Source organism: Nicotiana sylvestris, chromosome 2 (genome assembly GCF_000393655.2).
Source record: "Nicotiana sylvestris chromosome 2, ASM39365v2, whole genome shotgun sequence".
Classification (NCBI taxonomy): domain Eukaryota; kingdom Viridiplantae; phylum Streptophyta; class Magnoliopsida; order Solanales; family Solanaceae; genus Nicotiana; species Nicotiana sylvestris.
The window spans coordinates 216,575,559-216,600,864 of NC_091058.1; the positions used below are offsets into that span (position 1 = coordinate 216,575,559).

General features: G+C 37.6%; 3 protein-coding genes across 6 annotated transcripts; 1 reads left to right on the forward strand and 2 right to left on the reverse strand.

Moving 5' to 3' along the window:
- Positions 1 to 900, forward strand: LOC104223344 (mitochondrial import inner membrane translocase subunit TIM17-2-like). Its single transcript, XM_009774768.2, has one exon. The coding sequence runs from the start codon at positions 58 to 60 to the stop codon at positions 715 to 717; it is 660 nt and encodes a 219-aa protein (XP_009773070.1). The 5' UTR covers positions 1 to 57; the 3' UTR covers positions 718 to 900.
- Positions 901 to 1,106: 206 nt separating this feature from the next.
- On the reverse strand, positions 1,107 to 5,932 carry LOC104223345 (uncharacterized). Of its 3 annotated transcripts, none has more exons than XM_009774771.2 (9): positions 5,779 to 5,932; positions 5,044 to 5,077; positions 4,542 to 4,715; positions 3,935 to 4,024; positions 2,058 to 2,123; positions 1,838 to 1,929; positions 1,704 to 1,751; positions 1,519 to 1,626; positions 1,107 to 1,315 (listed from the first exon to the last, which is right to left on the reverse strand). In XM_009774771.2, exons 1-9 carry the CDS (start codon positions 5,829 to 5,831, stop codon positions 1,282 to 1,284), a joined length of 699 nt encoding a protein of 232 aa, XP_009773073.1. In that variant the 5' UTR covers positions 5,832 to 5,932; the 3' UTR covers positions 1,107 to 1,281. The 3 variants fall into 3 exon arrangements, with proteins under 3 accessions (XP_009773073.1, XP_009773072.1, XP_009773071.1); XM_009774770.2 differs by lacking the exon at positions 5,779 to 5,932 and adding an exon at positions 5,206 to 5,742 and having other exon boundaries at positions 1,107 to 1,437; XM_009774769.2 differs by lacking the exon at positions 5,779 to 5,932 and adding an exon at positions 5,206 to 5,740.
- Positions 5,933 to 7,368: 1,436 nt separating this feature from the next.
- On the reverse strand, positions 7,369 to 14,343 carry LOC104223346 (uncharacterized). 2 transcript variants are annotated; one of them, XM_009774772.2, is made up of 8 exons: positions 13,658 to 14,343; positions 13,494 to 13,527; positions 12,997 to 13,170; positions 11,793 to 11,882; positions 8,369 to 8,434; positions 8,149 to 8,240; positions 8,014 to 8,061; positions 7,369 to 7,928 (listed from the first exon to the last, which is right to left on the reverse strand). In XM_009774772.2, the coding sequence occupies exons 1-8, from the start codon at positions 13,942 to 13,944 to the stop codon at positions 7,808 to 7,810; spliced, it is 912 nt and encodes a 303-aa protein (XP_009773074.1). In that variant the 5' UTR covers positions 13,945 to 14,343; the 3' UTR covers positions 7,369 to 7,807. The 2 variants fall into 2 exon arrangements, with proteins under 2 accessions (XP_009773074.1, XP_070024605.1); XM_070168504.1 differs by having other exon boundaries at positions 13,647 to 13,913.
- Positions 14,344 to 25,306: the final 10,963 nt, after the last annotated feature.

A 25,306-nucleotide genomic window follows, 5' to 3' on the forward strand; every position in this document is an offset into this window, starting at 1 on the left:
CGGCTTTCAACTCCTCCCCAAAACCCTTCCAAAACCCTATTTTTCTTCTTCTCTCCAATGGGAACGCCAGAAACTTCTAGAGAACCATGTCCAGATCGCATCCTCGACGATCTCGGCGGCGCTTTCGGCATGGGCGCTGTAGGCGGCTCCGCTTTCCACTTCATCAAAGGAATCTACAATTCACCCAAAGGCGAGCGGTTCATCGGTGGAACACAAGCGGTTCGAATGAACGCGCCGAGGATCGGCGGTAGCTTTGCCGTATGGGGCGGTTTATTCTCCGTGTTTGACTGTACCATGGTTTACGTCCGACAAAAGGAAGATCCTTGGAACTCTATTTTCGCGGGCGCCGCCACCGGAGGGTTTCTTCAGATGCGGCAAGGTGTACGTGCAGCGTCAAGATCCGCGATCTTCGGTGGAGTACTCCTTGCGCTCATTGAAGGTGCTGGTATTATGTTGAATAAAGTTATGGTTCCTCCTCAGGAAGCCCCAATTTTTGTTGATGATCCTTTAGGGTTACCAGGTGGGGCCCAAGCCCATGTTCCGGGTAGTCAGGCCCCACAAGAATCGATGGCGTCATATTCGTCTTCATCGTCGTGGTTTGGAGGGTTATTTGGGCAAGGAAAGAAAGAGGAAGAGAAGAAGACTGGCGGAGGATCAAAGGTGGAGATTTTGGAGAGTTTTGATTCGTCTATACCTCCCACTTTTGAATTTAAGTGAAATTAGAGGTGATGTGATTCAAGCTAGTAGCTGTTGTGGTTGGAATATAATGGGAATGAGCTTCTAATCAATAGAAACAATTTTAAAGCACTGATCTTTGTTGTAGGATAAATGTGTTTCACTTTAATTTATAGAAAGAGCTGCTTATTCTTACCTAATTGAATACATTAGTTTGCATGTCAATTTATTCTGTTTTGCTTACACTGTGGTCGTCTTCTTGAGGCGAGTTCTATCGGAAACAACTTCTATGCGTACACACTATCCTCCCCACACCCCACTTTGTGGACTTTGTGGGATTTTACTTGGTCGTTGTTGTTGTTACACTGTGTTCATAAGTATCACAAGCTTGAGGTAGGTTGTTTAACAGCAACCCTGAAATTGGACTCATCTAAGCATTGCTTTTGGGCAATCACATGGTGCGTAAGAGTGGGCACCATTTGTATTATATATTGAAGTTTGTTTAGTATAATTGTGTCGCTGAGAAAAGCAATTATATATTGTTTCTTGTATATGCATACAACAACAGCAACCTCAAATTAGAGTACTTTTTCGTTATATTCTGCTTCAAGTGTGCTTCTTCTCCATAGCAATCCTGCCACTGCATGCCATAAGATAGATGATAGATTAGCAAAAGGTGCATTTTGAGGGGCATGTTGCAGTATGCCAATGCTATTGTGATCATGCCGTGAAGTTTGAACTCCGTGTTATCCTATATCACTCCTATATGACCAAGAAAATCTTGAAGATTTAGAGATTGAACTGGGAAGTTTTCAAAAAAGGCAGGAAGATCAATAATATGACCTAAGAAATGCCTGTGGAAACATTCTCGAGAACAGTCGGCCTTTTGCTTTGATAAGCAGAGCATATATTCCGTAACAGGGGATGTGGACCACAGCCAAACCAAGATACCTGAAACCAACTTCTCCATTTTAGGATATCTAAATTGTAAAGGATTCAAGAATGTCAACAGAGACTTTAGTCATTACCACAAAGGTGCCCATGGAGTGTTAAGTTCCAAGAAAGGATATGGCCACCTGCGCGACAAGGAACTTCAATTAACCACAGAAAAAGAATGCTTTTTTACATATGAATGTGCGTATGATGGTACATGTTTATTTACCAATTTAAGCAGCACGCGTGTAGAGTCCACTGGAAAACAACATAACAACAGCTCCACAGGACAAAATAAGTGAGACCAAACCAAGTAAATTGCTGAAACACAAAACAGCCATCTCCTTTTAGATTTTACAGGATATCGACAACTTATAGCAAGCATTGTAAGGGTTTCCAAAAAGCTTGCTGCGGTTGGGCATGGACATGGGAGAAGCTGTTGCACTTACAAGATTGTTCAGGACTGAATCAAGAAGAAGAAAAATAGCATTTACAGAGTGCATGCATCCAATTAGCTGTCATGTCAACAAAAATTAACAATTAGAGAAGTTATTGAGTAAAATAAGCTGCAATTTGAAAATGATTCAGACTACTTCCATGAAAAAAAATGTCCTTGCAAAAGAAGCTAAGAAAACAAAAGGAATAACACCTTCGACGTTTCAACTATGTGAATTCTTTCAACGACTAGGAAAACATTTCAATTTACATCAAAGGTTATTGAACTTTAGAGTCTTCTGATAGAGCCATATGTGCAAGTTTAACAATGGAGCTCCATTTTTGCTGAAAGCATGCAATCTTATTTTGTAGTCACAAGAGTATTTGCTGATTTCAGTATTAACTACAATAGCAAGTTGAATTCCCTTTGCTTGACTTTGTAAAATTACATATTTGTGCTCAGAAAGAAATGCATTCTTAGTCCACCATCATGGTCCCTCTCTCTCTTCACCGTTTAAGAGCAATAAGCAACACTTGCATGGATTATCAGAAATTCCAAAGGGAAATCACAAGCTTCTCAGATTTTTCGAATGGTGTATGCTGAATGTGTGCATAGTATTTGGATAGAAAGAAACAAGAGAGTCTTAGAGAAATCAAGTAGAGGATGGTAAAGTATTGCCAGGGAGATTGCATATATTTGCAGTATTAGAGCCTCACCTAGAAAAAATAATGTACTGCAAAAATATATGTTCTAGCTAGATAGCACGGTTCCTGATTTGGTTTTGTTTGTTTCTTAGTTTCTTTGGATAGCTAGCTGTGTTGGCTAAGCTATGGAATTGTATTGCTGCTTTGGTAATTAATAAAATTTGTAGTTGCCAAAAAAAGAGTCATTGACCTACTGTTGCTCCATTTTTCTGTATGATTTTAGAAGGAAAATGCAACTTGTTACCTAATAAAGGGCAGGCATCTTTGGATCATCCATTTACTTTGAGTTAGAGCTATATTTTGACCAATACATTTGAGGTTGTAACTTGAGTTTTGCACAGTCTGATAATGTTATGAGAACTATGGAATTTCATCTTTATAATGTTGTTTCAGGAAATAAATAGAAACTTGTAACTATGGAGCTAAATCATTAAAAAGTTGGTATTCAGAATGCAAAATGCTATTTTTCCAACAATAGTGTAAATTCTTAGACGGTTAGGAGGTAAGCTTGCAATTAGTTAGTAACTATGCTCTGTGTTCTAAGCTATGTCGCGCAGACTCTCCAAAATGGCGCCTCACCCGTGTCGGATCCTCTAAAAATGTACTATTTTTGAAGGATTCGACAAGCAGCCACTGATATTTTTGGAAAGTCCGAGCAACATAGGTTCTAAGGTGACAACAAAGATGTTCCTCAAGGATGTTAGGGAACAAAAGCATTGTGGTCATCTAAAGTTCCAAACTTTCTCATGCAAATACCATGATCATAGCTGAGTTCGCCCGTCCCCTACCTGTTTCTCTCCCTTCTTTCCAACCTTTCTCCCCCCATCTTTTTCTGGTTTAAAGGTTAGCATGAGGTTTTAATGAAGTAGAAAGGACTATCAATACGCCCTATTTGCATTTTCTATGCATGGGAGCTTTCTGTAATAGTTGACGATATCACGCTCCTTTGAGAAATAACCATGATTTGGTGCATAATCTAGATGGAACACGTTAAATGACTGATACTTTGATCGTATAAACTAATATTCTGAATTTTTGACATGGAAAAATGCGTACCCTTGATAAAAACTTGAACTAAAAGATTTTCTTTAGATGGTTAGAGGAAGAGTAACATTCTAAAGGGAATGCAGTGAGAGCTAAACATGATGCATATAATGCTGCAGCATTTCAAATAAAGATGACTCACCAGGGTCAGCTTAAAGTTCTCGCCCGTCATAAATGGGAGCAAAAGACACCAAAATACAATATCTGTCAACATTACAGCACCTGCACTAGTCTATGAGAAAAAGATGAAAAAACTTGTGTCAAACTTCTAACTACAAACTCATATGAGTTGATCAATTTAAAAACAGCTTTTAGCTATTTGGATTATCGTGAAAGATTAGCTTATACATCAAAACAGAACTCTATCATTTACTTGTCTTGCTTCTTCATTTCCTTCATTTTGGAAAAAAGAAATACTATTCTTTAAATGCAAAGTGGGCCTCTCTTTTGCCTGGTACCGAATAGTGATGTCGGAAGAACCGTATCACAGATAATTTTGGAAGCATACTATATTATTTTGTTGCAACGGTTGGCTGAATTAAGCAGTTGTTATTGAAATTAGGCCAACAAAATTGTTTCAGTCCATCCACCAAAATGAAACCACAAGAAATATCCTGCCTTTCTAACTTGCAAAACTTTGGAATTCATACAAGTTTCATAGCAACCAACTACCACTTTCCATAACTGTATACTCTCCAGGGATAGAGAATTCATAAAAACATCCAAATTTGACAGTTTCTAACGCTAACCTGATAAATAATTTGCATTAAGTTTTCCCAAAATCCAAGTCGTTGCTCACAGGATGCCCCATTGCTGATGTTCTCTTCAGCAGCAGTTTTAAGAAATTTCTCTCTCCCCCCGTGCCGGGAGAGGGGATTTCTTGTATACAACCAGCATCCCCGCGCCGATATAATGGTTCCCAGCTGCAATACAAGCACATATTATGGTCAGCTATCAACCGCAAACATATTAACTCTGTAAGTATTCACTAAATATACAAGAGAGCGTTGCTCTGGTGGTAAGCACCCTCCACTTCCAACCAAGAGGTTGTGAGTTCGAGTCACCCAAACAACAAGGAAGGGTGTTCTTAGAGGGAGGGATGCCGAGTTTGTATTGGAAACAGCCTCTCTGCCCCAGGGTAGGGGTAAAGTATGCGTATACACTACCCTCCCCAGACCTCATTGGTATTATACTGTATTCACTAAATAATGAGCTGCAAGAAATTGGAGAAATTATTATATATGTCCGTACAGCAAAATAGACCCCAACCAAAGCAAACGTCCACCTGGAAATTAAGCAATTAATTAGAATATCAGATCAGTTAAATTCTATTGAATTGCAGAATATATTCTGAATTATGAATAAATACACAAGTATATTTAGAGAATTAGGAAAAAGCAGGTGATTAAGTACTGTGTGTAGAAGAAGAAGACGAAGAAGCCTAAGTTAGAAACCGTCTGATAAAGCAAGAAAGCCATGGAAAGAAAGGCGAAAGCTCTGTAGAAGAGAAGCCAAAGAGGATGGAGATTTCGCCAACATGGGACCCACAGATCAGTGGACTTAGTAGGGTACTCTGTGTCCTTTCGCTGCCTATTGATGAGCCTCAAAGCTACAGTAGTAGGGATGATGAAGATTAGAGCACACACGGCAACTTGCCATTGAAGCCAGTACTCTAAACCCAAGCTTTCTTTGGCCGACATCACTGTTATCTTCTTTGGAGCAGATCAATTAGTTGAAGAAAAAAAAAAGAATATGAGAGGGAGTAGTAGCAGCCAGCAGTTTACTAGCTGAGCTACTGGATTGAAATTTTTCTCAGTGGAATAGTTGAGAGGCCATGGAATTGGAGATTGGAGGAGGAGTTTCCATTTTATTACTACTTTGGAAATTTCAATTTGGGTACAGGCATCTTGAATACAGCTTACCATAACCAACAACAACAACCCGTTATAATCCCACTTACCTTACCCTAACGTAGGGTCCCCTTACCTTACTCTAACGTAGGGTGGTAGAGAGACTGTTTCCAAATAGAAACCCGGCATACTTCCTCCAAGAATTTTCCATCTTGCTCTTGGGGAGACTCGAACTCAGAGCTTGTCGATTGAAAGTGGGGATTTACCGTCACAACAACACTCTTGTCAGCTTACGACAACCGAAAAGTAAAAAAACGGTGGTTGGTAGTTGTCATTCTGAATTTCTCGATTCAATTTTTTTTTTTATTTCAAGAGGAGAAAAAATGGGTGATGTAGGGCCAACAAGGTTTGTTTATATATTTATTCCATATAATTCATATTTCTTTCTTATATAATTATTTAATATAAAATTATTTTATACCTTTAATTTTTAAATAATATAACCTATAAGCAAATATTATGCATTATACATAGTAATGTATAACTCAAATAAAAATAAAATCATTGATGAGATATAATTAAATAAATATTACATTATCATAAAATTTAGTATTATTTTTACATAAATATTCAACTTACAAGATTAGTATGTTGCTCCCATAAATGCTCTATTAATGCATTATAAAGTGCAAAATGAGTATACACTCAATATTTTAATGATATTGGTGGATCTGGAAGCAGCCTTCCAAAGTACTAGATTATTGTTGTAATTTTCTTATCACATTATGTTATTTAATGTATTTTCAATTTAATCTATGTCAGTCTCTATTGAATTAAATATTTATTTTTATGATAATCAATGAACATTGTGCTATTTATTAACAACATATTATATTTCAATTTTGCATTTTTTATTTTTTTGATGGTTATATATTTTTATACAATTATAACATAAGAAAATAAAATTAAAATTTTATATAAAAATAAAATATACGACAATTAATTTATAAATTTTAAACACCAAAATTAAAATATAAATTAATATTATAAAGATATTATATAAAATTATAATTAATTATATAATTATAATATGTTAAATTAAAAGTGTTATATGATAAAAGATAATATTAAAATAACGGTGAATAGTAATGGTGTTGATGAATAGTGTTACACCAAATTTGGTGTAACACTATTCACACACCAAAATGGTGTAAGAAATGGTGTTGGGTTGGAGCAAAAAACACCAAATCTTGCACCAAAATGGTGTTTGGTGTCAAGATTGGTGTTGGGTTGGAGATGGTCTAAGGATAGCCCGGTGCACTAAGCTCCCGTTATACGCGGAGTCCAAAGAAGGGCCAAACCACAAGGGTCTATTGTATGCAGTCTTACCCTGCATTTATATAAAATGTTATTTTTAGGGGGTGACAAATAGACGGGTCGGATCGGATATGGGCGGACCTAATTTCAGCCTTTTAGTGGGTGGGTTTGATGGCAGGGATGCGGTCTAATTTTGAGTGGTGCGATATTTACTTACAATTTTGAATCTACCAATCATTTTTATGTTAACGACTTGTATATCTCTATTTCTCTGTAATTTAAGAGATTACGAGCTGCATAACGTGGGCTTTAATTTCTATTTTATGCACAAGGTGGAATATTGATGAAATATCTAGAAGAACTGGTGAGATTTTTTTGAAGAAAATAATTTTAAAAAATTCATGGGACCTGCAAAATACACATATCACAAAGTAATGATAGGAGAAAATTAGTAGGACCACATTTACAAGTGTCAAAAAACTATGAATGAGTGGAAGATGTGGTAGTAAAAAGTATTAAACTTTGTCCACATCAGTAGCAATTGAACACCACCACAACAACAACAACAACAACAACAACCCAGTGTAATCCCACAAGTGGGGTCTAGGGAGGGTAATATGTACGCAGACCTTACCTCTACCCCGAGGGACAGATAGGCTGTTTCCAGGAGACCCTCGGCTCAAAGAGGTTGTTTCCACATCAGTAGCAATTGAACACCACGAAGGTCATATGTGTTTAATAGTACTCAATCATTAAGTAAAGGACCAAAGTTGATGTTCCGGCTTTAAAATCTGATGCAAGTTTAGGGGCTGTTGGGCCTTTTTGCCTTTTCATAAATGGCAGGAAGATCAATAATATGACCTAAGAAATGTCTGTGGAAACATTCTCGAGAACAGTCGGCCCTTTGCTTTGATTAGCAGAGCATATATTCCGTAACAGGGGATGTGGACCGCAGCCAAACCAAGATACCTGAAACCAACTTCTCCATTTTAGGATATCTAAATTGTAAAGGAATCAAGAATGCCAACAGAAAAGGCATGTCTTTAATCATTACCACAAAGGTGCCCATGGAGTGTTAAGTTCCAAGAAAGGATATGGCCACCTGCGCGACAAGGAACTTCAATTAACCACAGAAAAAGAATGCTTTTTTACATATGAATGTGCCTATGATGGGTACATATTTATTTACCAATTTAAGCAGCACGCGTGTAGACTCCACTGGAAAACAACATAACAACAGCTCCACAGCACAAAATATGTGAGACCAAACCAAGTAAATTGCTGAAATACAAAACAGCCTTCTCCTTTTAGATTTTACAGGATATCGACAACTTATAGCAATCATTGTAAGGGTCTCCGAATAGCTTGCTGCAGTTGGACATGAGCATGGGAGAAGTTGTTGCACTTACAAGATTGTTCAGGAGTGAATCAAGAAGAAGAAAAATAGCATTTACAGAGTGCATGCATCCAATTAGCTGCCATGTCAACAAAAGTTAACAATTAGAGCAAGTATTTGAGTAAATAAGGTGCAATTTGAAAATGATTCTGATTGCTTCCAAAAAAATGTCCCTACGAAAGAAGCTAAGAGAACAAAAGAACAAGGCCTGTGACGTTTCAACTAAGGTGAATTCTTTGCAACGACTAGAAAAACATGCGAGTAATTCAATTTGCATCAACTCATCAAGATTCATGAAATTTGGAGTCTTCTGATAAAGACATATATGCAAGTTTAACAATGGAACTCCCTTTTTTGCTGAAAGCATGATATCTTCTTTTGTAGTGACAAGAATATTTGCTGATTTCAGTATTAATTACAATAGCAAGTTGAATTCCGTTTGCATTGACTTTGTAAAATTACACATTTGTGCTCAGAAAGAAATGCATTCTTAATCCACCATCATGGTTCCTCTCTCTTCACGTTTTAAGAGCAATACACAAGACTTGCAATGGATGATCAGAAATTCCAAAGGGAATCACAAGCTTCTCAGATTTTTCGAGTGGTGTATGCTGAATGTGTGCATAGTATTTGGATAGAAAGAAACAAGAGAGTCTTTGAGAAATCAAGTAGAGGATGGGAAAGTATTGCCAGGGAGATTGCATATATTTGCAATGTTAGAGCCTCACCTAGAATAAAAAATGTACTTCAAAAATATATGTTCTAGCTAGATAGCCTGGTTCCTGATTTGGTTTTGTTTGTTTCTTAGTTTCTTTAGACAGTGATGTTAGACTAAAAATCCATGTTTATGCATGTAGTATGCCCCAACCTTGTTAAGTTTAGTGCAAATATTTGTGACTCGAGCTTAATAATAATATTTTTATGCGTATAGCTCAATCGGAGGTGATATAGAAGGATTATGCATAAATTGAAGAATTTAGATAAGTATGGTTTTCGGCGTCCAGATTTGAGCCAGGAACAGTTCAAAACGCAAAAGACAGCACTACAATGAATTGAGCGCCCAGCTTTGCGCCAGGCGCGATTCAAAATGTTGACGCGAGAAACTTTTCCTATTTCGGCCAGGGCTTGGTAGTTTCAACCCTGCACTCCCCCAACATGTATAAAAGGGGTTCTAAACCTATATTTTTTTTTTAGAGAGAGACATTATTGGAGAGGTAAGAAGGCTACAGAAACACTTGGAAGCAACGAATCACAAGAGCTTTTTCTTTCGTTCTTCCTTAATCTTTATTTTAATGCTTTCAATTATTATCATGATTGTTAGTATGGTTATGAGTAGCTAAACTTTTTCATCTAGGTTTGATGGAACCTCTTGGAGGATGATTTTTAATTACGTTTAGTATAATCTAACCTTTGAATTTCTCTACTTATTTAATTACGTGCTTATTTTAGTTGATTGAATGTCTATCAACTGATTATGCCTATTTAGTGTGTGTTGCTTGATAAAGAGTGCATATTTAGGTTGTTGTCGAACAACGTCACTCCCAAGGTATATGAGAGATCAATATGCTGGGTTTAAAGGTGGCTTTAGAGATTATGAAACCTTGGTGTGATCTTAGTGAGCGGTGAACTAGTGCCAACAAGTGTAGTTCGAGAGAATATGTCTAGTAAATTGTGGTAGTTGCTCGAAAGAGAATTACGATACCGGAAGTGCTCACGATCAGTAGAGAATACTTAGGCAATATTATAGGAGACGTAGCGGGAAGGATTCCGACAATTGAGGAAATCATAACTCTAGACCTCCTTAATCTTGCCCCCAAAACCTTAGTATCTTTAGTTGTTAATTTACAATTTTAATTTGCTAGTTAATTAGTAAGAAAACAGAATCTTAATATTTATAACTTAGGAATTGTTCGAACTTGTCTTCTTAGTGATACTTAACAGTTACAGCAAAACCTTAGTTTTCTGTGAGATTCGACTTCGGACTATATTTGCAATGACCGCTTATCCTTTTTAGGACTAGAGTTGGGCGTGATGTTATGGAACTGTATTGCTACTTTGGTAATTTAATAAAATTTGCAGTTACCAAAAAAAGAGTCATTGACCTAATGTTGCTCCATTTTTCTGTAAGGTCTTTAAAGGAAAATGCAACTTGTTACCTAATAAAGGGCAGGCATTTGGGATCATCTATTTACTTTAAGTTAGAGCTGTATTTTGAACTATACATTGAGGTTGTAACTTGAGTGTTGCACAGTCTGATAATGTTACGAGAACTATGAAATTTCATCTTTTATAATGTTGTTTCAGGACATAAAATAGAAAGTTGTAACTATGGAGTTAAATCATTAAAAAGTTGGTATTCAGAATGCAAAATGCCATTTTCCCAACAATAGTGTAAATTCTTAGACGGTTAGGAGGTAAGCTTGCAATTAGTTAGTACTATGCTCAGTGTTCTAAGAAGATAACAATTTCCTCAAGGATATTAGGGAACAAAATCATTGTGGTCATCTAAAGTTCCAAATTTCTCATGCAAATACCCTGATCATAGCCGAGTTCGCCCGTCATCTAAAGTTGACGATATCACTAGATTTGGTGCATAGTCTAGACTGTCCTAGATAGAACACGAGAAATGACTGATGCTTTGAGTCATATTGACTGCTATAGTCAACTAGACATGTTAAATGGGTCGACCCGACCCGTACCCGTTGACTCTTGGCCCGTGGGTCCTTAACCTGGTCGATCCGGTTCACTTTCATATAGGGGCCGGTCCGGATTAGACCCATTAACCAAAACATGTTGACCCGATCCGAACCCGTAACCCTTAACCCGGGCCCTAATGGGCCAAATCTAATTTAATTAAAAAAAGTTAAAAACTAATAAATGATAAAAATTTCAAACTTTTATACATATATACGAACTTGAAATTACTAGCCATCGTAGATAGCACCGGGTTGAATGGATTTAGTTTCTTTTTATAAAAAATATATGTAATATTTTTATTAAAATAAATCTTACTGAGCTGGTCGACGTCCAATTAGTCAATTAATCGCTCTACTACCACATTCATAAGGGTGGTCCGGGCCGGTTGACCCGTGGGTCAGTTAACGGTTCGGGTCCGGTCCGGTTCAGTGGGTCAAAATATTGTAGCCCGGCCCAGGCCCCTTAAATTAATGGGTTGGTCTGGTTAGGGTTCTGTGGGTCACGGGCCGGTTAAAGGGTCAATTTTAATGGGTTATGTGGGCCGGTTGTGGGTTGACCCGGCCCATTTGACAGGTCTATAGTCAACTATTGGACATGGAAAGATGCGTGCCTTGCTAGAAACTTGAACTAAAAGATTTTCTTTAGATTATGAGGGGAAGAGTAATATTGTAAAGGGAATGCAGTGAAAGCTAAACATGATACATATAATGCAGCATTCAAATAAATTAAAGATGACTCACCAGGGTGAGCTTAAAATTTTCGTCTGTCATAAATGGGAGCAAAAGACACCAAAAGACAATATCTGTCAGCATAACAGCACCTGCACTAGTCTACGAAAAAAAAACTTGTATCAAATTTCTAACAGTAAACTCATGTGAGTTGATCAATTTTAAAACAGCTTTTAGCTATTTGGATTATCGTTGTATGACCCAAAATTTAGATTTAGGTTTTTATACAATTAGAATTATAGTAAAAAGGTTAATCTCCGTCAATATTAATGTCCAAATGATAGACTTGTGTATTTATGAAGAATACCGCATGTGTACTATTGGATAACAATAGTATGGAGCAATAATGGAGTAATAAATGACTCAAGAATATGAAAGAAAGCAATAAATGATAATAAACATTTAAGTAAATAATGGAGTAAAGTTCACCCGACAAAGGTGAAATTTCCCAATGATTCTTCTGACTATGATGGATAATGATAAGCCTTTTCTTCTTAGATCGGGTTAGAAAAGACAGATAGATAAGTAATAAAGGTAAACTTTGTATGTATGTGATAGAGTGAGAATCTTCAGAGAATGTCAATATTGTTTTTCTACAAAAAATGTCAAATCCCCTTCTATAACTACATATCTTCCTCTTTATAAGGGTACATATGCCACAAAACCCTATATAGTACAAGAAGAATATTCATTAAAATATTCTTTTGGGAATATAAATCTTGGAACTAGCCATTAATGCATGCCGAAGAGAGGTGCTCGTCCTCGTCCACGGATCTCGGACCACCTCGACCTCGACCCCGTCAACGACTCGCCATCTTCTCGTGACATCGACCTTTTGAAATCAAGTTAACGTGTCATATCGACAACACATGGCAGCCTCCAAAGGTTTCATTTCCGTTGACCTAGTCAACATATGATATGAAGTTTTTTGCATATACAATCGTGACAGATTAGCTTATAGATCAGAGATAATACTATATTATTTTAATTTAATTGTTGCTGAATTAAGCAGTTGTTATTGCAATTAGGCTAACAAAGTTGTTTCAGACCATCCACCAAACAATATTCACAAGAAAAATTCTGCCTTTCTATCTTGCTAAACTTAGGAATTCATACAAGTTTCATTGCAGCTAACCCACACTTTCAATAACTGTATGCTCCCCAGAACCTAGGGTATTTGGGAAAACATCCAAAATTGATAGTCTCTAACACTAACCTGATAAATAATTTGCATAAAGTTTTCCCAAAATCCAAGTCGTTGGTCAGAGGATGCCCCAAAGCTACTATTCTCTTGAGCAGGTGTTTTAAGAAATTTCTCTATCTCCCCGCGCCGGGAGAGGGGATTTCTTGTATATAACCAGCATCCCCGCGCCGATATAATGGTTCCCAGCTGCAATGCAAGCACATATTATGGTCAGCTATCAACCGCAAAACATATTAACAACAACAACAACAACCCAGTATAATCCCACTTAGTGGGGTCTGGGGAGGGTAGTGTGTACGCAGACCTTACCCTACCCTAGGGTAGAGAGACTGTTTCCAAATAGACCCGACATCCTTCCTTCCAAGAACTTCCCACCTTGCTCTTGGGTAGACTCGAACTCACAACCTCTCGGTTGGAAGTGGGGATTACTCACCATCGGAGCAACCCCTCTTGTCAAGTATTCACTAAAAATTGAGCTGTAAGAGAAGACTGATATTATGTGTCCATACAGCAAAATAGACCCCAACCAAAGCAAACGTCCACCTGGAAATTAAGCAATTAATTAGAATATCAGATCAGTTAAATTCTATTGAATTTTGAATATAGTCTGAATTTTGAATATACACATAAGTATATGTAGAGAATTAGGAAGATGGCGCAGCTGATTAAGTACTGTGTGTAGAAGAAGAAGTCGAAGAAGCCAAAGCTGGAAACAGTCTGAAAAAGCAAGAAGGACATGGCAACAAAGGCGAAAGCTCTGAAGAAAAGAAGCCAAAGAGGATGGAGATTTCGCCAACATGGGACCCACAGATCTGTGGACTTAGTAGGATACTCTGTGTCCTTTCGCTGCCTATTCATGAGCCTCAAAGCTACTGCAGTAGGGATGATGAAGATTAGAGCACACACGGCAACTTGCCATTGAAGCCAGTACTCTAAACCCAAGCTTTCTTTGGCCGACATCACTGTTATCTTCTTTGGAGCAGATCAATTAGTTGATGAAAGAAGAAAGAATATGAGACGTAGTAGCAGCAGCAGGTTACTAGCTGAGCCTACTGGATTGAGTTTTCTGCCATGGAATTGGAGATCGGAAGAGGAGGAGTTTCCATCATATTACTAGTTTGGAAATTTCAGTTTGGTACAGGCATCTTGAATCCAGCGCACAACAGCAACAACAACCCATATAATCCCACTTAGTGGGGTCATATGTACGCAAACTTTATCCCTACCCTGTGGTAGAGAGACTGTTTCCAAATAGAAACTCGACATACTTCCTCCAAGAACTTTCCACCTTGCTCTTGGATAAACTCGAACTCACAACCTCTTTTTTGTTGTAAGTGGAGGTTGCTTGCCTCTGCTCATTTCTCATTTCTGAATTTCTAGATTCAACCTTTTCTTTTTCCTTGTTTTCTCCATTGTTTTTCAAGAGGAGAAAAAAGGGGTGATGTAGGGCCAACACGGTTTGTTATACTATTTTTTTTAAAACAGAGACATACAAGAACAATCAGGTGCACTAAGTTCCCGTTCTGTGCGGGGAAGGACCCGACCACAAGAGTCTATTGTTGTAGTCTTACCTTGTATTTCTGCAAAAGGTTGTTTCTATGGCTTGAACTCGTGATCTCCTAATCACATGACAATAACTTTAACAGTTTTCAGAAGTGATCTTAGAAACCAATCACTTTCCGGAAAAAAAATCTCAAATATTGTATTCAAAAATTGTGTTTTCTTTATGGTAGTCACCTAGTCTTTAGGATTCTTACGACTGAGCAGAAATACAAATTGTAGGTTTACAAATTGTAGGTAATTCCTTATCCATATCAATGGCATTTGTCACTACTGCCAAGACTCCCCTCCAGTAATAGAGACGTATAGGAGTAGTAATTTATACTACAAAACTATTAATCCGTCAAACTTCTTAATTTTAACTGTGAATTTAGATATATAATCTTTAAATTAATTTTTAAAAACTTATATATTTAAAAACTACGTAAAAAGTACAATAAATCACAATTATTAATAAGTCAAAATTTTCAAAAGGCATATAAAAAGCTCACAGTCAAAGAAAAACTAATTTGACTATCGAAATTCAAACGATGCTACATAAATTGGAACAAATGAACTACTTTATTTGTCTTGTTTTATATAATACTAAGTAAAATATAGTAATTAAAAATAAAGTTTAATATAATAATCTTTATATATGTATTACATTACTAATAATAAACAAAAATATTAAAGTTTGGTGAAAAAGTTAAGTAATTTGATAGAAATACTTATCACAAAATAAAGTATAAAAATTTGAAAAGTTAATTGGATTTGAAGCATTAAAAGTTGATGGTCTCGCCGTTCAGGCATATTTCACCGATGAAGTAATCAATAATATTGCACTTGTAGATTAGTCATTAGAGTGGGAGAGGAACTAACTTATTTGGATACAGTAATGAAGTAATTAGTGACGCGGTCGGGTGTTTACAATTAACTAAATAATTAATTTTAAGAATCAACAAATTAAAATAAAAATGCATATCAGTTAACAATGGTTAAAGTGTCAATTACATGATACGTTATTCTCTATTTCTTGTTCACAAATTTGCTTCTAGAGAAGTAATAAATGCCTTCATTTGTGCTTTTAGTTTCTCCTTTGTGACCCATGGTACATTGGTGAGAGTCACGAGTGGTTAGATTTTGACATATAATGTTTAGAACCAGACGATTGGACTGTGTATTGCCAATTTACAACAAGATGATTGTTGAGTTTAGCAAATTGCAAATTATTCTTGTCCAATCCTGATTTCTTTGCATGTAGCTACTTTTTTTACAACTTTCGTTATAATATAGTGGAAGGTTCTTTTAAACATATGATTGTGGACAACATATCAAGGACTCATTTTTCATGATTAGTATGATCTTTTGGAATATTAGGGGGTGAGATTCAAAAAGACCATTCATAAATTGAAAAATCTTATTAGCATCAACAACATTTTATATGTTGCTATCCTTGAACCTATGGTTAGTAAGGACAAGATTAAGGACTACATGAGATTCTTGGGATTCCAGGAATGTATCTCTCACGACAGTGGAAAAATATGGTGAATGTTAAAGAACATCTGTCATACCATTGTTTCTACCAATGATGAACAACACATTATTATCAAGATTGAGGAAGGTCATTCCAACACTACTACTGCCATTACGGCTGTTTATGCCAAATGTACTTTTAGGAAAAGAAAAGACTTATGGTCTAGCCTAGAAAATAACAGCAATGGTATTAATGCCCATGGTGCATTGAAGGAGACTTCAATGTTATCTTAGAACCTGATAAAAAACTTGGTGGTAACCCTCATAGAATGTCTAAGAGCTTAGATTTAATGAATTGTATGGATAACTGCAGGGTGACAGATATTGATTTTTCTAAAGCTAAGTTTACTTGTGTAACAATTAGAGGCTTAGTAAAAGAATTTGAAAAATACTAGATAGAGTTTTTATCAATGATATATGGGCACAAAAATTTCAGAATACTACTATCAAACATCTAGTGAGAACATGCTCGGATCACAGGCCTTTGCTTATGAAATATTTTGATAAGACCAACCACCACATTAATTACTTTTGATTTCTTAATTTTTAGATCAAACAAGACGACTTTCTCAACATTGTTAAAGAGGTATCACTGACAACAATATATGAAGACTCCAAGCTAAGCTGAAACTTCTTAGAAGAAAGCTAAGTCAATGGTCTAGAGAATCTATAGGAGATATCCAAAGTAATATTATCAAGTGGGAGGAGCAAATTCAAAGCCTCGAAGAAATGGATATTATCAACAACACAGAAGCAGACAGAAGCGAAACTAACAAAGCCCATGTGAAATACATTAGATGGCTAGATATGCAGGAGTCCTTAAACACTTGGAAGGATAATATAAAGTGGTTTGGAGACGGAGATAAGAACACAAGCTATTTCCACAGTTTGCTTAGAGAAAAAAGGAGAAGACTTCAATTGGATCGGAGTAAAATCATAAAGGGAAATAGATTCAGGGAGACGAGAAGATTTCTAAAGCAGGTATCAAATATTTTAGTGCCATATTTAACCCCCTATCTCCAAGAAGATCCTTCTATTTTGAATTGCATCGCTAAGGAAATTACAGAAGAAGACAATGTATTTCTTAATGCAATTCCAAGTGAAGAGAAGATTAGAAATGCAATATTTAACCTGTCAACCACCAGTAGTGCTTGGCCAGATGGGTACAATGGATCCTTCTTCCAAAATTGTTGGGACACCATCAAGAAGGATATCATAGCCTTTGTTATTGACTTCTTCCAATGTAAGCCTCTGACTAAATTCTATACTCATATTTGTCTTGTTGTTATCCCCATGAGTGTTTCCCCTTTAACTTTTAATGAATTTAGACCTATTAACCTTTTTAGTTATACTAACAAGATTATCTTTAAAATCTTTTATATTAGGCTGGACCTTTTGCTTACTAAGTTAATCTCTGCTAATCAAAGTGGTTTTGTTAAGGATAGACTCATTACTGAAAATGTTCTTTTAGCTCAGGAAATTATTCAATCTATCTCTAATACTAATAAATGTGGTAACGTTGTAATGAAATTGGACATGGCTGAAGCCTATGATAGAATGTCTTGGAACTTTGTTACTACTGTGCTTAGGAAATTTAGTTTTGCGAAAATTTGGGACATGATCTTTAATCTTCTGTCTAGTAATTTGATAGGTTTTCAATATCTTTGCCTTATATTTTGATGATCTAACAAACTTAATGTCAAGAACCAGATAGGAAACCTGACTCACTTGGATTACACTGAATCTAACGGATTCCAGCCAAATGTGAACTTGCTACAATTTCAGGAGGTATGAACCCAGACAAGGACCTGATACTCTTGTTGGCTCCTCACAGCAGTACAAAGTCAATTGGACACAACTGAAAACGAAGAGTATGTCGCACTGCACTGTTTCTAGCGCTCACTCATTCTCGGACCAACTCAAGTGCTCACATCACTTCAAGTGATCATTCTCAAGGTGTACTTACAATAAGTCTATACAAAGCATCATTCAAGTTACTCAACTGAAGTCTTTGAATCTGTGCGGTGTGCACAAGAACCAAATTAGGAACCTGATCCCTTGGTACTTCTCTGACAAAAGTCCAAGTCAACTATACAACTGGAACGCAACTGAGTGACTGATCGCAACTATACAAAGAGGAACCAGATCAGGGACATAGCCCCTTAGGGTTCTCTGACAGAAGTACAAGTCAACTACAGCTGGAAAGCAATTGCAGAAAGTGACTGACTGCAACAACGCAACAGACAGTGTAGCAGTCACTTCCCATTGAGATTGGACATCACTAAGGATGTCTTGTATAGTATAAACCTTATGCAAGGCCCAAGTTTCAGGTTCTAATGCTTGAAAAACTCAAAAAAATAAAATATTCTCTCAAGTGTTCAAGAACCTCTCTCAAGAACAAAGCTGCTGCAACCTCAAGGACCTGATCCAAGATCGAAGATATTTTAAGTCCTTAGGTTTGTAGAGTCTTTGTCATTTGTTCTTCATTGTAACTCCTATCTAGCTTTCTTAGAAGTATTGATTAGGTTGAGTCATAAGAAAAATCCTTTGTAACCGTAGGGTGACAAAGTAGCTTGTGGTGGAAACATCACAAGTTAGTCAAAGTCTTTGTAACCGTAGTGTGACAAAGTGGCTTGTGGTGGAAATACCACAAGTTAGTCAAATTCTTTGTAACTAGGATAGTTATAGAGTGGCTTATGATGAGAGCATTACAAGTTAGTTGAGGTCTTTGCAATAGAATTATTGTAAAGTGGCTTGTAATACGGAGATTGCAAGTTAGTGAAGTTAAAAGCCTACAGGTGTAGGTCATGGTTTTTTGATCCCCTTGTGTGGAATTTTTCCACGTAAAAATCTACGGCCTTATTTACATTCTGTTTTACTAGCATTCACAACAGAACCCGATAAAGGACCAATTACTCTGCTATTTGGTGGACTCACACAAACTTAGTACTGTATCAAACTGATATAGGACCAGATCCCTATACAGTTTGGTTCATTTGTACTCTCAGGGGAAACACATAGAGAAACTGGTTCTCTATACAATCTGGTGGACGCACAGCTTCTAACAAGTGGTATTAGAGCAGGTTCTTCCTATCAGGCTAATACCTAGGAAGGATCCTCATGGCTGCTCCACCAACTCTTGAAAGGAGAGAACCAAAGAAGGAAAAGTACCGGGTACTTAAAGCTGCTAACAATGATTCGAGTGAGGAAGACAGTTACATAGCTTACTTTAAGAAAAAGTTTCAGAAGATGGTCAGAAGAAATGGAGAAATGCTAGAAAGGGACAACTCTAACAGATCAAAGAACAATGATCTTTGTTACAAGTGCGGAAAGAGTGGACACTTCATGAAAAATTGTCCTCTCTTGAAGCAAAGATTCTCTAAGAACTTCAAGAGAAAAAGATCAGCTGAATATGACTCAACTGTTGCTTTAATGGCTCGATCAGATGAAGATAAAGACCATCACAACAAAGAGGTAAATTTCAGGGATGTTTAGAGAAATCTGAAATCCTATTCTCCAAGAAAGCTCATGTCTTTAGCTAAGGTATTAATCAATGCATTTCATAGTCTTGTGGAGAATAGGGATTCTTTGACCTTAGAGTTAGCAGAATCTGAACAAACTAGAGTCGACTTAGTGGCTGTAGTTACTGACCATAAGAAAACCATTGAAACTTTTAGAAAAGAAAAGAATGATCTTTTGGCAGAAATTACAGACCTAAGGGAAACAATAGTAAAACTTGAGATTAAGTCAAAACCTGAAAAATCTGGAAAAGGGAAGGAGATAGCCATTGAGGAACACATTAGGCTTGAAAATGAGTTGAAAGCTGCTAGAACTAGGATATGTGGTGAATTCGAGAAAAATAAGCAACTTCAAGCTAATTGAAGAGAGTAAAAAATGACCTTGATAAATCTCTCAAGTGGACCTGGTCCTCAGATGCTGTCACTGCCATGTACTTCAAAAATAGTGGAAACAGGCAGGGAATCGGGTTCCAATAGGAGAAAACTCCTTACAACCCTCATAGCAAGTACGTCACAGTTCCTGATAATTGGCTGTGTACCTATAGTGGGAACAATGGGCACTTCAAAGAAAATTGTCAGGCCAGGGCTCAATCTGTTCAGAAAAAAAAAGTGTTTGCTGACAAAGTGACTACTAACAAGGGACTAGGTACCGCTCGCAAGAAACGGATATTGTGCATGGACTAGAAAAGCACTTATACATTCCTTCTATCATAATAAGGGACCTAAACTAGTTTGGGTTCCTAAATCTAACCCATAATTTAGATGTGCAGGGAACAGTGAGAGGAAGTGGACTGCAATGGATCATGGACAGTAGATTCTCAAAGCACATGACTGGAAATACCATGGATTTTCTCTCACTGAAAGCCCCCCAAGGAAGGGATGCACCTTTTGGAAAATGGAAAGAAGGGGTACGTTCTAGGTATGGGAAAAAAAACAAGGTAGAAGTTCGTGTCTAAGCTGGTGATATGGGCTGCTTGAATGCAGTTGATAATGATTTGAAGACCTGGCATAAAGGATTGGGGGGATACAAGTTTCTCACTTCTGGATATATTGATGAAGAAGGACCTGGTCCATGGTCTGTCAAACTCAAAATTCAAAGAACACGGAGCATGCAATTCCTATGGGAATATTGAGCAGGAGTGAAAAGAGGTGCATGATCAGACCTTTCCTGAACAAAACCCCCTATGAGTTGCTCAATGAAAGAAAACCAAAGATAACTCATCTGAGAACCTTTGGATGAAAATGCTATGTTTTCAACAACGGGAAGGACCAGCTTGGGAAGTGTGATGCAAAAAGTGATGAAGGAATCCTTCTGGGATACTCCTCTCAAAGTAAAGCCCACAAAGTCCACAACAAAATGGCACATTGTGTGGAAAGAAGTGTTCATGTGCTATTCAGCGAGACATCCTCCTCTAAAAAGGAGAAAACAATGATGATTAAGATAATGAACCACTTTTGGTCCCTGGGAAATATCTGGAGTTTCAAATGGGAAGGCTGATTTGATGAGTAAGATGAATGAGACGGGTGAGAGACAATACAACATCCTCTTCTACTTCTCAAGAGGAACCTGGTACTTCCATTACTAACCCGAGCCTTCTCAGCATTTCTATCCCAAATAGAACCTAAAAATATCAAGGAAGCCTTGTAGGATGCAGACTGAATTATCGAAATGCAAGAGGAACTGCATCAATTTAAAAGAAACAAGGTATGACACCTGGTACCTAGACCCTCAGACAGAACCATCATAGGGACCAGGTGGGTATTCAGTAATGAGCTAGATGAGCATGGAAATGCTACAAGGAGCAAAACAAGGCTTGCTGTCCAAGGATTCAATCAGGAGGAAGGGATCGATTATGATGAGACTTTTGGCCTAGTAGCTCGCTTGGAAGCTATATGGATCCACATTGGCTTTGCTTCACATATGGAATTCACCTTATTCCAAATGGATGTGAAAAGTGCCTTCCTAAATGATTTTCTTAAGGAAGAAGTCCATATCAAGATACCTCCAGGTTTTTTAACGTCATATATATCCTGAACATGTATTCAAATTGGATAAGGCACTGTACGTATTGAAGAAGGCCTCTAGAACCTGGTACGAGAGACTATCCAAGTTTCTCTCGGAACATGGCTTCACAAGAGGAAATATTGACTATACATTGTCTTTAAATAAATAGGGAAGGAACCTGCTCATTGATTAGATTTATGTGGATGACATCATGTTTGGAGCTACAACTAACTCATTATATGAAGAATTTGCTAAACTCATAGGAAGTGAGTTTGAAATGAGTACGATGATGGAACTGAATGTCTTCCTGGGTCTTCAAGTGAAGCAGTCCATAAAGGGAACATGTATCAGTTAGAAATACAAACTTTTGAAAAGGATTGATATGGAAGCATGAGAATCATTGGATCTCTACTCTACCTTACTGCCAGCAGGCCAGACATTGTATTCAGTGTGGGATTACATTCAAGTTTCCAATTAAATCCTAAGGAATCTCATCTGAAGGCTGCTAAGAGAATTCTGAGCTATTTGGGCACACAGAACCTGGTTCTGTACTATCCTTCAGGGGACAGTTTTTCAACCTTATTGGTTATGCTAACGCTGATTATGCAGGTTATCTGGTGGATAGGAAAAACACATCTGGAATAGCTCATTTCCTTAGATCATGCTTTATTTCATGGGGTATAAGGAAATAAAACTCAGTAGCTTTCTCAACAGCTGAAGCAGAATATGTTGCAGCTGCCAAGTGGTGTGCTCATTCACTGTGGATCAAGCGACTACATGGAAAAGGGTCTTATTTGTATAAGTTTTTGTTGCATAGAAGATCAGATTGCAGACATCTTCATAAAGCTCTGAGCAGGGAACACTTTGAGAAACAAGATGGCATTGGGATTACTTGAACCTAATCGAGAACCTGTTTCTGCTGACATGACTGTGATAGTCACACTAAGATAAAATTGGCTAAAGTGTTTTCTGACTAGGCCTAACTCACATCTATACCGTTATAGGTAAACACGCATGATGATCATAGAAGCTAAAGGTACAGTGTTGAACTTCAGAGGAGAGCTACCAAAACCCTTTTACAAAAATAGGCCAGGAACGTGGTTCCTGCACCACAGGTTAGCAGTAATGTATTTTTCGCATGCTTGTTCAAAGAAAAAGGATAGCAAAATTAATTCAACTACCATATCATCCGACTTTTCAGACTAGTAGTTCTAAACCATTGTCTCCCTCTGCATCACTTTAATTTTTCCTTCAGAACTCTCTACCACTTCTCTCACCATGGCCAACAAATAATCATCTTTTTCTCTTGCCATCAACATCACTCCCACATCTCCTCCTCCCTTAAAACCATCACCGGAAACCCACTTCTTCACTATCCCTGATACTACTGTACCCATACCGGTTTCCTCCTCATCTCCAGTCACCTCATCTCCAGTCTCACTTCCATGTGTTGCAAACCCTACTTCTCCTCTATTCCTGAATCTCAGGGGGAAGAAACTCCATTCTTAGGGGAAGAAACTCCATTCTTAGGGGATGAAACTCTGGTGCTTTTTGAGTCTCCAGTTCATGACACCGTCACAAAAGAACCTACTAAAGAACCTGATTCTCTTTTAGCTGAAACAAACCAGGTGGTTGTAGAAGAAAAATGCTTTTGAGTCTGCCTTGCAGAAGAGTAAGCAGAGTATTAAAAAAAAGAGGTTGATGAAATAGGGGAAGCTGTGGCTGATAAACACATTCCAGTGGTTGAGGTTGATAAAGATGCTGTGGAGGAACCTAGTTCCTTAGTGAAAAGATCTTAAAAGGTTGTGGCTGAGAAAGATTTGTTTGAGGGTGACATTGTGGCTGTTGCAAGCAGGAATGGGAAGTTTATTGAAATATCTAGAAAACAAAAGTGGGAAACTGTGGGAGGACCTGGTTCAATGAAGACCATTCTAAGTGATAGTGGCCTTGGGCAGGAGAGTTAACTCAGAAAAAGTCTTGTGGGGTCACACGCTTGCCCGACAATCTGGGAGATGGCAGGTATGAGACAAGTTCTGGATTTAGGCAACTAGTGGAGAACCTGCGGGAGAAACTGCTTGACTAACAGTTGTCTGCAACTACCCGCATGGACCTAGCTCTCAAAACCATTGCTGCCTCCTCTTCCAAGCCACCCTCTTCTAGTGCCCCCTAGGATCCTCTTAGTGGCCAGTTATCTTTTTCTCTGATGGTTTTGTGGCTGTTGTTTTTCTTTTTGTTTGTCTTTTTGTGATGGCATGTTGGATTTCACCGTGCTTCTCCTGTTGAAATAGTCAAATTTCTTATCAATAAAACAACTCTTCTTTTGCTTGTACAATGCTTGTTTTCCTTTTTGCTTCTCTTTTCTATCATAATTGTGTGCACATATGTGGCATGAGTTAGCTTTGTTGGACTTCATTATGCCTTTTTGTCTGACTGTGTCTTTTTGTTGATGCCAAAAGGGGGAAGAATAGAGTCAAGGGGAACATATGTCAGGGGGAAGAATAGAGTCAGGGGGAACATATGCAGACATATGTCAGGAGGAAGAATAGAGTCAGAGGGAACATATGTAGTTGCTGGTACCTTATCTGGTTAAGTCAAATAGTCATCAATGTTAAAAGTTTGTCATCATCAAAAAGGGGGAAATTGATGGGCTTAAGGTCTTTTAATCTATGTTTTAATGATCTAACAAACTTTCTGTATGGAACTAGATAAAAGACCAAGAACGATAGTAAAAAGTCAGGGGGAACATATGGGAAATATGTGTAAGTAAGGGCATAAAGTCAGGGGGGAACCTGTGGTCTCATGATATTCAATCTGGTTCTCTAAACTCTAGATCCTTGTTTTCAATGCTAAGTTTATCATCATCAAAAAGGGGAAAATTGATAGGATTGATAGGTTTTCAATATCTTTGCCTTGTGTTTTGATGATCTAACAAACTTAATGTCAAGAACCAGATAGGGAACCTGACTCACTTGGATTACACTGCATCTAACGGATTCCAGCCAAATGTGAACTTGCTACAGTTTTAGGAGGTAGGAACCAAGAAAAGGACCTGGTACTCTTGTGGGTTCCTCACGGCAGTACAAAGTCAATTGGACACAGCTGGAAACGAAGAGTATGCCGCACTGTACTATTTCCAGCGCTCACTCATTCTCTGACCAACTAAAGTACTCACATCACTTCAGGTGATTATTCTCACGGTGTACTTACAATGAGTCTATACAAAGCATCATTCAAGTTACTCAACTGAAGTTTTTGAATCTGGGCGGTGTGCACAAGAACCAAATCAAGAACCTGATCCCTTGGTACTTCTCTAACAGAAGTCCAAGTCAACTATACAGCTGGAACGCACCTGAGTGACTGATCGCAACTGTACAAAGAGGAACCAGATCAGGGACCTGGTCCCTTAGGGTTATCTGACAGAAGTACAAGTCAACTACAGCTAGAAAGCAATTGCAGAAAGTGACTGACTACAACAGTGCAACAGACAGTGCAGCAGACAGTGCAGCAGTCACTTCCCATTGAGATTGGACATCACTAAGGATGTCTTGTGTAGTATAAACCTTATGCAAGGCACAAGTTTCAGGTTCTAATGCTTGAAAAACTCAAAAAAATAAAATATTCTCTCAAGTGTTCAAGAGCCTCTCTCAAGAACAAAGCTGCTGCAACCTCAAGGACCTAATCCAAGATCGAAGATATTTTAAGTCCTTAGATTTGTAGAGTCTTT

What these genes read in the sequence shown, in the direction of transcription:
- LOC104223344 (XM_009774768.2), top strand. Translation starts at nt 58, where the DNA reads ATGGGAACGCCAGAAACTTCTAGAGAACCATGTCCAGATCGCATCCTC.
- LOC104223345 (XM_009774769.2), bottom strand. Translation starts at nt 5,492, where the DNA reads ATGTCGGCCAAAGAAAGCTTGGGTTTAGAGTACTGGCTTCAATGGCAA. An exon ending in TAATGCAAATTATTTATCAG is followed by an intron (nt 4,025 to 4,541) that starts GTTAGCGTTAGA and finishes TTTTTCTCATAG; the next exon opens with ACTAGTGCAGGTGCTGTAAT. An exon ending in TTTCCACAGGCATTTCTTAG is followed by an intron (nt 1,316 to 1,518) that starts GTCATATTATTG and finishes TATGGCATGCAG; the next exon opens with TGGCAGGATTGCTATGGAGA.
- LOC104223346 (XM_009774772.2), bottom strand. Translation starts at nt 13,944, where the DNA reads ATGTCGGCCAAAGAAAGCTTGGGTTTAGAGTACTGGCTTCAATGGCAA. An exon ending in AAAATTTTAAGCTCACCCTG is followed by an intron (nt 8,435 to 11,792) that starts GTGAGTCATCTT and finishes TTGACATGGCAG; the next exon opens with CTAATTGGATGCATGCACTC. An exon ending in ACTCCATGGGCACCTTTGTG is followed by an intron (nt 7,929 to 8,013) that starts GTAATGATTAAA and finishes AGTTGGTTTCAG; the next exon opens with GTATCTTGGTTTGGCTGCGG.